Source organism: Malus domestica, chromosome 08 (assembly GCF_042453785.1).
Source record: "Malus domestica chromosome 08, GDT2T_hap1".
NCBI classification, from domain to species: Eukaryota; Viridiplantae; Streptophyta; class Magnoliopsida; order Rosales; family Rosaceae; genus Malus; species Malus domestica.
The window spans coordinates 1,996,181-2,006,776 of record NC_091668.1 but is presented as its reverse complement, the minus strand read 5'-3'; the positions used below and the strand labels follow the sequence as shown (position 1 = coordinate 2,006,776).

The window sequence follows — 10,596 nt, the reverse complement described above, 5'->3', positions numbered from 1 at the left end:
CACACGCAACATCAGCTTTCCAGATACCACAAACCACTTTTTCAAAGTGCTCTGACAGAGTTAAAACATGTGAAGCTGGCAGCTCCCACTACCGTGCTATAACCAAGCAGGGTAAAGGAATAGCATTATTACTTGATGTTAGGGAGACTCCTATATATGTCGACTTCCATCCCTAACGGACAGGCAGACCTGCAAAAATGCTCAACCCTTTCTCTTATCTGAGAGGGCACTCCCAACAAAGCCTTTCGAAATATTCAGCTTTCTTTCCCCCCGATAATACCTCTGTAAACAAGCTATACTAGAGCAAGATTATCTCATATCATCAGGGTTAAAAGCAAGAGTATCCCATATCATGCTTTTTCCCTGTCTTTTCCTTTGGCCTTGTTCTTACCTGCAAGACAATGAGAAAGAGAGCAATCAGTCAGCACTTGGAATCAAGCTTCCAGCCAGGAACTGACTGCCTGGAACCCCTTACCTGATTACTTACCTGGCATTGCTCTCGAGTACTCATCTTCAACATCTTATGCTTCCAGGGAAGATACCGCATCTGCCTGAGGAACAGATAGGGCAAGTGAGAAGGATACAAGGAAGCATGTGGAGACAAGCGTAACAGCACACGTGCCGATACATCCACTACTCTATCAAAAGCAAAAGTATCCCATATCAGCAGGGTCGAACATACTCTAGATTTGATGGACTTGTTTTGACCCTCAAATTCTTCAGTCGGCCTTATACTCTGGAGGAAACCAGAAAACCCTCCAGCCCAGTTCAAGAATAAACTTGTGGAAAGTTACTTCTTCAAAAGCAAAAGTATCTCATATCATCTCTCCTCATTTTTCTTCTCTTTATCCTTCATGCTGCCTGCAAGATAGGGAGAATGTGAACAATCAGCCGGAGCTCTGATTGCTTACCTTGTCTGTCACCTCTTTCAGCAGATCCCCCAGCTCGGCGACTTGGGGGACTCCTACTACATGGTTTGTATCTCGCTTGACCAAGCATGAAACTACAAGTAAGCTTCAAGTGAAATTGATACATTACCTTGTGCATCTCCACCAGTTACAGATACCACCCCTGGATGGAGGAAGAGTACTTCCAGAGAAGATGCCACATCTACCTATGAGACAGATAAGGCAAGTCAAGACGATACCACACTCCGGTACTTAGAAGTTTCATGGCTACGAGATCATTCTCCCACAATATTTCCTAATGTCATTTGTACTAAATCATTCACTTGTACCCACTAAAGGAGAGCTTGAACCTATGTACTTGTGTAAACCCTTCACAATTAATGAGAACTCCTCTATTCCGTGGACATAGCCAATCTGGGTGAACCACGTACATCTTGTGTTTGCTTTCCTATCTCTATCCATTTATATACTTATCCACACTAATGACCGGAGCAATCTAGCGAAGATCACAAAAAGTGACCGTTTTCGCTACCTAGGATCTATCTTGCAAGAGAACGGAGAATTAGATGGAGATCTCAACCATAGAATACAAGCTGGATGGATGAAGTGTAAGAGTGCATCCGGCGTGTTGTGTGACCGTCGTAGGCCACTGAAGCTCAAGGGAAAATTTTATAGGACGGCAATAAGGCCAGCGATGTTGTATGACACAGAATGTTGGGCGGTGAAGCATCAACGTACACAAAATGGGTGTAGCGGAGATGAGGATGCTTCGTGGGATGTATGGGCACACGGGAAATGATAAGATTGGGAATTAGGATATCCGAGGTAAAGTAGGAGTAGCCAAAATTGAAGGAAATATAAGAGAAAATCGGTTCTGGTGGTTTGGACATGTGCAAAGAAGGCCTACTGACGCTCCGGTTCGAAAATGTGACTACGGGACAGGTTCGGGGCCGAAGGAGTAGAGGAAGACCTAGGAAAACTTTGGAAGAGACCCTAAGAAAAGACTTGAGTACTTGGATTTAACGGAGGACATGACACAAATGAGCGCAATGGCGTTCTAGGATTCATATAGCCGACCCCACTTAGTGGGAAAAGGCTTTGTTGTTGTTGTTGTTGTTGTTGAAGCCTCACACTGGACTAACCATCTTAATGTGGTTCAAATTCACTTTTAGCGAAAATTGAATCTAAGGCCTCTCACTTAAAGTGGAGAAAATTATCATTAGACCATAATATCAAATGACGCCTTTTACTAATTTTAAATTAAACAAAAGTCAGTTGTGGTCACATTTATATTATTACACTATCGATCCTTACATTACAAGCCAGTTTAAATTTGGTCCTCAGCAAATTATGAGTTGAACCTTGTCGTGCTTGCTTAGGAGACAACCCGTACGACAATGTCTCCTTTAACTTTATGTAACTTTATTTATTGACAAGAAAACTTCCATTATTCAATGTCTTCGCTCACATATGATGTTCCCTCAGCTTATGCTTTTCCTTACTTTTCGGTACAACTAACATCAGGAAAAACGACCAACTAGCTCTTAATCTAGGGTTCCATTCCCCCTCGACGTTTAGAAAACAAAATAAACATACATTTTACAGGAAAACCAGTGCAGTTCTCTTCCTTGTATTGACATGTCACACTTACATTTTTCTTCCGAAGATGATCAGAGAGGCTCGTACCGAAAAGTGCGAGCTTTGTCTCTGAAGTAGCTTTTATGCACGAAGAACAATCTAACCTAAAATCCTATAAGAATCCGACTCTGACTCCGACTTAATTTAACTTGAACTTAGTATTGTTGATCACAAATTTCAATGACTCTATAAAGACCTTTACAATACTGGTTTCTCCATGCTTCAAACCTGGTTTTAGTTCCGAAACTGGAGCTTGCGCCAGTGATGGTGATGCTGTAGGGGCTTCTGTAGTTGGCAGAACTTGTGGTTGACGTTGTGATTCATATCCTACGATTCCAATCAGTCTTCTACCCTTGGTTCCTTCAATTTCCTCACCTGCCAAACACAAAGCAAAATAGATTACAACAATTTCAAAGTACGAAGAAATCCGAGGGTACAATAAAATGTTCATAACTCAGTCTTCTTACCATTTGAATCCAAGTACGGTTTGGAAGTCTCTGAAAGAAAAACAAGTGTGGGGGTGATGACAGTAAGAGCAGCCCAGAAGAAGAATATCACAACATAGGTTCTCCCACTCATTTGTTGCCCGTCGGGGGTGGAGCAGAGAGAAAACCCGGTTTAATTGTAGAGACAGAATATTATGTTTCGATTCGAGGGTTTTAAGAGAAGGAATGGAATGCACAAAGAGAAAGAAGAAAGAAGAGAGAGGATAGAGTAGAGGAGACCACGAACACTATTAGCTGGCCATTGCCTAATTAAGTATGTAATTAAAATAAAACACTAAGCTTTAATTTACAAGAATTGTTTGCTTATGGGTTTCGATAATACAAAAGTCAAGCAATAAAATAACAAATGCAGTGTGTGATTTCGTTGTTCAGTTGGTGGAGGGTTGTTATACCTATTAGGTGCATGAATTGGACATCTATCTGGCATCTCACAAACCCTAAGACTCTCCCCAAGTCCACCTGGTAATCATAACCCTGCAGCCCCGCTTGCTTAATACCACGATTTAATTAATACATAACAATAACATACTCAAAACATGGCATTCAGTAATTCAGCAGCAAGTAAAGCGGAAGAAGAACGAAAGTACAGGTAAATATCAAACAGGTTAATGACAAGTGAGAATTATCAATTTATGCAAGTTTTCAATGCTCATTAAGTCCTAATGGTAAGCAAATTATCCTAATAGTGAAAAAAATTCAAACAAATCTATGAATTTTGCGAATATTAAAAAGTAAAGTACTTTTCAGAAAAAATAAAAACATTCAAACACTGCACTTCTTTCATTCACTTTTCCTAAACGCTGATTCGACCAAATCTTCAGTCTGAGTTCGCTGCATCAGGTCTCTTCCCTGTATACCTCTGTAATAATCAAAGGGAACGAGTAAAAATGTTGAACTTAAGGAAACTCTCAACACTTACAATTGATCCTGCTTTAGGGTAAAAAAAGGTGAATGGTGGCTGAACAACATTGTAGCGCTCTCACCTGTTTTCCGATGCTGAACGGTACATATTTGTACTTAATCATGTGCATTATCTGGCGCTTCATTGTAAGAGTAAAAAGAACGACCCAATAAAAGAGGAGAATGGGCCAGAAAACGGGGACATCAAACACAGAGAAGAAGGTCATCAGAAAAGCGACACAGAAAGCCTTTGTAATGGAATACCTGAAACCACATAAGCAAGAGAATAAATTACTGAGTCCCAGTTAACAGTCATAAAACTGAACACATACAAGCACATATTACTTGCAATAACGTATATGTTACGGTAAACAATGCGTTTGTGCAATGACTATTTTCAAATCGAGAAAGAACAATCTCGACTGCTGAAGTCATTCACACAATCGCAACTTCCATTCAGTGCTATCGAGAGCTGCTTCATGAAGGACCCCGTTATCCTCCATCTGTTTTACACTCTGTTGTCGATGAGGTGCCATCAGCGGAACCATGTTGATGCTAAAAGATCCTGTTGGCTTATCATGCTTCATATTAGGTTCACACTTCTACCATCCATACAATTGCACACATTTTAAAAGCATACATAAAAGTAGCCAAGACATTTTAAATTAGCCACAACTCCTACTTTCAATCACACCAAAAAAACCCGGGATCAGAAAGGCGGGTTTTTTTTTTGGTATGATCGAAAGTAGCATTCATATAAGTGCTACTCAAAGTGTGTCAAACGCTAGCTCGTTTTACCCCACGCATGCTTAAAACAGTGCAAATACACCCCAAATCGAAAAATAGTGTTCTTTTGACAAACATTTTAAACTAGCCACAACACCTACTTTAGATCACACCCAAAAACCCATAGCAAATACGTATACAATGCAACTATCTCTCACAATTTCACTAAGGAAGTTCTTCAATTACCAGAACTTGAACTCGGGAAGGCGGCGAATGAACGGCTTAAACTCATCCGAACCTCGGGTTGGCAGCGAAGCCCCGTCCAACGCTTCGAGCTCCGGATCGACCTTTGGTGACAGAAACCCAATCAACAGATTCAAGATATAAATTCCCAGGCCGTATGACACAATGTAGAACCCTTGAACATAGAAAACTCGGAGCACATAAACCGCCACCACGGCAAGAGTTCCCAGCCACCTGTGAACCGGATTCGGGGTCGATCGGTCCAAGTAGTACTGAAATGCCCTTGACAATTCGTCCCTCCACTTTGCCAACGGCGCCACCGCCGAGCCAGCATCGCCGCCCCCAACTCCTTCCATGAAAAATTAGCCTCTGATTTTCCTGAGCATCAAAAGCAATGACCCAACTCAAAATACTAGATTCTGTTTGGTTCCCGAGAAAATAAATCATCTCTAGAGCATCACCAATTCGGATTTATCAATTCACATTTCATGGGTTCATCAAAACCCCAATAATTTCTCAAACCCAAATCGGAATCAAACATTTTTCCAAGGAAAAACGAGATTAAAAATGGAAAATTTTGAATATTCTCCATAAAAACCAATAATTTAGTTCAAGAAAAATAGGGACAAATCTTTACCTTTCAGAAAATTGAAGTGTGTTTTGGATCAGATGAGAGAATCAAATTGTTAAATCCAAATTTCTAAGCAGATGGATTTTGTAAGCTTATTTACTAGTTGAGGTCGGTGCGATTTTGTTCGTTTCTTGTCTGTTTCTTGTTTTTCCAGGAAAATCTTAAAGGGGAAGAACATAACCGCGTCCTTTAAATGGAGAAATTTTTCAGATCCGAAGGACGATCCTACACTACGTGTCATTATATAAATAATAAGATATATATGTTAAAAAGTTGATAATTTAAAAAATACAATTTTTTACCATTTATATAAAAATACATAGTGTAATATCCATATTCTGGTCACAAGGAAAAATTTCTTCCTTGACTAAATGGTCGTTGGGCTTGACGGTTAATTAAAGAGGTGGTTTGTCTGCCCTCTCATTTCCATATTTTTTCCATCCATTTCTGTTTTGTGTGGTTACGGTTAAACCACGTCAACATTTTATATTCCTATTACTTTTTGTTTTATTATTTTTATAAAAAAAAATCAATATAAAATATTGACGTAACTTAACCGTGACCACGTAAACAGAAATAAAAAAGTATGGAAATAGGAGGACAGACAATCCACCTCCATTAATTAAAGGCCTTCGAATCATTTTTAGGGAGACAAAGACATATTTAAGGCTGGTTTGAAAAGTAACTTTAAAATGAGTGAAAATTCTTTTTCAGATGCATTTTTAATAAGCATTATTTTCAAAATATTTATAGCGAACACGATTTCAACTATTTTAAAAGTACTTTCAAACTAGTTCTAAGTGATGTTATTCGTCCACACAACGACCATTTGGGCATTATCACGACAATCCATTTTTTTGGAGGTTAAAAAAACTTAATGATGCGTTCAGCCTCTTCTTATCCACTATCGTGATTTACTATCACAATGAATCGAATTTAAGACATACCATGTTAAATACGAGCCTGAAATTCGTTCCTAACTACTAAATCACCCCGTGATGGTAGTGATGGACATTAAGTTGAACTCACTTGAAAAATCACCATAATTTAAACTACATGAACCAAAATGATTAAACTACACTAACCAAGATGAAGGGCGGAAACCATACTTTGGCTCTAATTAAATTGAAACCGGGGATGCTTTGGTAATTTAACAAAAGAAGGTTAAAATACCTTTAATACCCTCCCTAGGCTTCGGGATATTCTACCCTACCCCTTCCAATTTGGGCCAATACCTTCGTTTCTCCGGCCTGCTTCAAATCACACAACAGAGAGTCAGAGAGAGTGGCAGTGAGCTGAGGAGCTGGTGGTAGCTGGCGGAGCAAGTGAGAAGAAGATGGGGACTTTAGGACGAGCAATATACACCGTCGGATTTTGGATTCGGGAGACGGGCCAGGCCATTGATCGCCTTGGCAGCAGCCTTCAGGGCAGCTACTACTTCAAGGAGCAGCGTAAGCCTAAGCCCTTTCTCTCGAACCCTAGATCCCATTTTTTAGCTCAATCTCTTAATTTCGGATTTGATTTATTTTTTGTGATTTTGGTAATTTACGGGATGTTTGGTTCGCATTTCGTATTGATTTCGACATCGAAGCTGTAGAATTAGCATAAAGTTTAGGGCTTTGCTTTTCATTCGATAGGCAATTGCAGAATTAGATAGTCATGTATGTAGGAATGTGTGTGTTCTCACTAGCAGATTATTATCAACCCAACATTAATTTGAAAATTTTGTTAAATGGGGGTTCTTGGAATCGTTAAATATTGGGGGTGTGATATCCACACCCCTTTTTATGTCTCACACACCCTTCCAATTTTTGGCCGTCGGATCGGATGGATTGAAGAAAATCAAAGGACATAAATTAATAAGGGGTGTGTGAGAAGTAAAAAGGGGTGTGTGGATAGCACATCCCTAAATATTTTATCATTTATGTGAAATTAAATTTTGTGGAGTAGTTTTGGGTAATGGAAACGATTGTGCCTACCGTTCCGGTGGTAAAGTGGTGGCCTTTCTGCGTGTGTGTAGCCTGTCAAACCATAAAGCTCAAAGTTTTACGGTCAAGGAGGGGAGGAAATGAAGAAAATGAGAATGGAATATATCCAGCATTGTAGTTTGGTTCACCTATTTTTGAAAAGCTAATACGTTGCCAGCATAGTGCATTCTGAGTTTGTTTACATGGGCGATTCAGGGTTTTCGGGTTTTACTTTCTTTTTTCTATGCATGAGGAAAGTGATTATGTTCTTTTCTGTAGTGTCTCGACATAGAACTCTGATGAACGTATTCGATAAAGCTCCTGTGGTTGACAAAGATGTGTTTGTGGCGCCAAGTGCCTCCGTCATTGGCGATGTTCAAGTGGGAAGAGGGTCTTCTATTTGGTATGGATGTGTTTTGAGAGGTAAGAACTTCTTTTGAGAGAGAGTCATATACAAATTTCATTTAATACGCTGTATGCATGAGTTCTAAGTAGCATGAGAATTTTGGAAGAAAAGCCACTCTTTTTAATGCTGTTTTTTACCTTTTTGTTGGTCCATGAGCTGATGATTTGTGCTTGATGTTATCCATATCTAGAACCTCTTTAACCTTTATCCTGTGTTAGATTTTAAGTACATATATTTCTCATAACATGTATGCATATTTGTTTAAATTGTTACTGATGCACTTTGCAGAAATCGTGGGTTTGTTACACCTAAACATCAGTGCATGTACAGTCAAGTTTAGAGTTGAAACTAGGAGTAATATTCAGATTATATGTACGTTTTATTGGGAGAATATGCACTGTTGCTGTTCTTATTTGTCTTTTTCATAGTTTAAACTTTATACAGTTGTGTCCCGTTTCTCATTGTATATGGAGGTTAGCAATGGTAGGAATAGTACCTGAGTACTAACAGTTGATTAGTTATCTGTGGAGAATTCTGGTTTGTTGTCAATTTAGCTGGATATGAGACATAATTGTTTTTTTAGGGCTATTTTAAAGTGGATTTTGGTAATAATTTGTTAAAAATTGTATTTTTGCATAGGTGATGTGAACAACATTGTTGTTGGATCTGGAACCAACATACAGGACAACTCCCTTGTTCATGTGGCGAAGTCTAATTTAAACGGGAAGGTGTTACCAACCATTATTGGAGATAATGTTACTGTAGGTGAGTAATTATGCTGTTGAAGATATGTTCGATTCAAATTTGCCTGATGGTAGTTCTGAATAAATTTTTATAATTTGTGTAACAAAAAATTGCATTGAGCAGGTCACAGTGCCGTTATACATGGCTGTACTGTTGAGGATGAGGCCTTTGTTGGTATGGGAGCCACTCTTCTTGATGGTGTCGTTGTTGAGAAACATGCCATGGTAGCTGCTGGATCCCTGGTGAGACAGAATACAAGGATCCCTAGTGGAGAGGTATGTGTAAAAAGCCTACCTGCTGACCCTCTTTATCCATTTATATGCAAAGGATACTGGGAGTCTTAACACACGTAGAAAAAATAGCTTAGAATTTGAATCTGTTGTAGTTACCACCATCCAGCCAGATTCCAAATCGCTGATCCGAAAACATGTTCTACTTTGGATCCAACAAAATAAATAAAAAATCAGTTATCTAAAATTTTCTTATATTTCTTCTGTTCTTGCTTGTTCTGGCAGTCGGAGAAGATTGTATTAATCTGAAATTCTTTGAATTATGATTGTGCCGAGATAGACTAAAAACAGATTAATCACAAAAGCCTTTCTAATATTCTAACATCTAGATCAGAGTTATTTAAAAAATACACAACAAAGCTTATCAATAATACCTAGTTCAAGTAGAGCGATATAAAGTGACACGGGAATGGCTGGAGCAGAGTGCTTGTTATTCCATTTATTGTATATTTCTTTACTTTTTATGTGTGTGTGTGTGTGGTGGCGGTGGTGGAGTTTCAAATTTTCCACCCTCTGTTAAAAGAAGAGGAGTTATACGAGCAGTAAACGTCTGTTGTTTGATTTCCCTTTTAGAAATAAATGTAGAGGGACATAAAACTATTTTGATAGGACTGGTGTCAAGCATTCTCTTAACTATAAAAACGTAGGTACTGCAATCCAAACAAAGAGAAAACCCTTATTAATGGTATTATCAGCTTGGAATTGTATGCTACGATTCCGGATTCAGCTTTATCCAGGCAGGCTAAGTTCAGCTTTTATGTCTGCGGTCCAAGACCGTCAACTGTTATTGATAATTTAGTTTCACATGAATTTAGAGTAAGCAATGAAATGCATTTGTATTACAGGTATGGGCAGGAAACCCAGCAAAATTCCTGAGGAATCTCACAGATGAAGAAAAATCCTTCATCTCCCAGTCAGCCACCAATTACACTAACCTTGCACAAGTCCATGCAGCTGAGAATGTGAAGTCGTTTGATGAGATTGAGTTTGAGAAGGCCCTCCGCAAGAAGTATGCACATAAGGACGAGGAGTACGACTCAATGCTGGGTGTTGTTCGTGAGATTCCCCCGGAACTTATTCTTCCCGATAATGTATTACCAGATAAAGCAGCAAAGGACCTAAAATGATTTCGTAAGTTGTTTTTGTTTTCTCCTCCTTTTTAACTCGAATCTTGAGAGATTTGGGGCACCAAGAAATATTTGTTGTTAAGGACAAATACATGGAAAAGGTATCATTTCCTTTCCCAATAATAGCCGGTTTTAGGGCAGAACTATGAATCTTTCTAGCCATCGGATCTACTCTTTCTCGGCTTTTCAGAAACTGTATTTTCTGCTCCGGCGGTTTGTATGCTGATGATGTTTTTTTGTATCCAAGGTACCTAATTTCTTGATGACTTCTAGTTAATTTGTACATTCATCTCTTCTTCCTCTCGTTCAAACATTTGAAAGTACATTGTTGTCGTCGTAATGTATTTCCCGTATTTTCTGCTCTCTCACATTGCACTCAAATAGAAGGCAGGAAACATTGTTTGCATCACAGTTTGTGGTCGATGGGGATGGGGATGGTCGATGTTTTGCTGAAGTAATCGTCATTGTCAAGCACAAATCATGCCGGGAAAATTCAACAGTTCGGCTGTC

The 10,596-nt window shown here is 39.0% G+C and overlaps 3 protein-coding genes across 3 annotated transcripts; 1 reads left to right on the top strand and 2 right to left on the bottom strand.

Moving 5' to 3' along the window:
* Positions 1 to 2,685: 2,685 nt before the first annotated feature.
* Positions 2,686 to 3,125, bottom strand: LOC114826388 (uncharacterized). Its single transcript, XM_029106482.2, has 2 exons — positions 3,014 to 3,125; positions 2,686 to 2,921 (listed from the first exon to the last, which is right to left on the bottom strand). Exons 1-2 carry the CDS (start codon positions 3,123 to 3,125, stop codon positions 2,686 to 2,688), a joined length of 348 nt encoding a protein of 115 aa, XP_028962315.2.
* Positions 3,126 to 3,657: 532 nt separating this feature from the next.
* On the bottom strand, positions 3,658 to 5,806 carry LOC114826434 (protein RER1B-like). Its single transcript, XM_029106628.2, has 4 exons — positions 5,559 to 5,806; positions 4,925 to 5,299; positions 4,036 to 4,216; positions 3,658 to 3,911 (listed from the first exon to the last, which is right to left on the bottom strand). Exons 2-4 carry the CDS (start codon positions 5,275 to 5,277, stop codon positions 3,870 to 3,872), a joined length of 576 nt encoding a protein of 191 aa, XP_028962461.1. The 5' UTR covers positions 5,278 to 5,299; positions 5,559 to 5,806; the 3' UTR covers positions 3,658 to 3,869.
* Positions 5,807 to 6,708: 902 nt separating this feature from the next.
* LOC103428643 (gamma carbonic anhydrase 1, mitochondrial-like) lies at positions 6,709 to 10,349 on the top strand. Its single transcript, XM_008366764.4, has 5 exons — positions 6,709 to 7,003; positions 7,799 to 7,942; positions 8,565 to 8,690; positions 8,793 to 8,944; positions 9,805 to 10,349. The coding sequence occupies exons 1-5, from the start codon at positions 6,889 to 6,891 to the stop codon at positions 10,084 to 10,086; spliced, it is 819 nt and encodes a 272-aa protein (XP_008364986.3). The 5' UTR covers positions 6,709 to 6,888; the 3' UTR covers positions 10,087 to 10,349.
* The last annotated feature ends 247 nt before the right edge of the window (positions 10,350 to 10,596 follow it).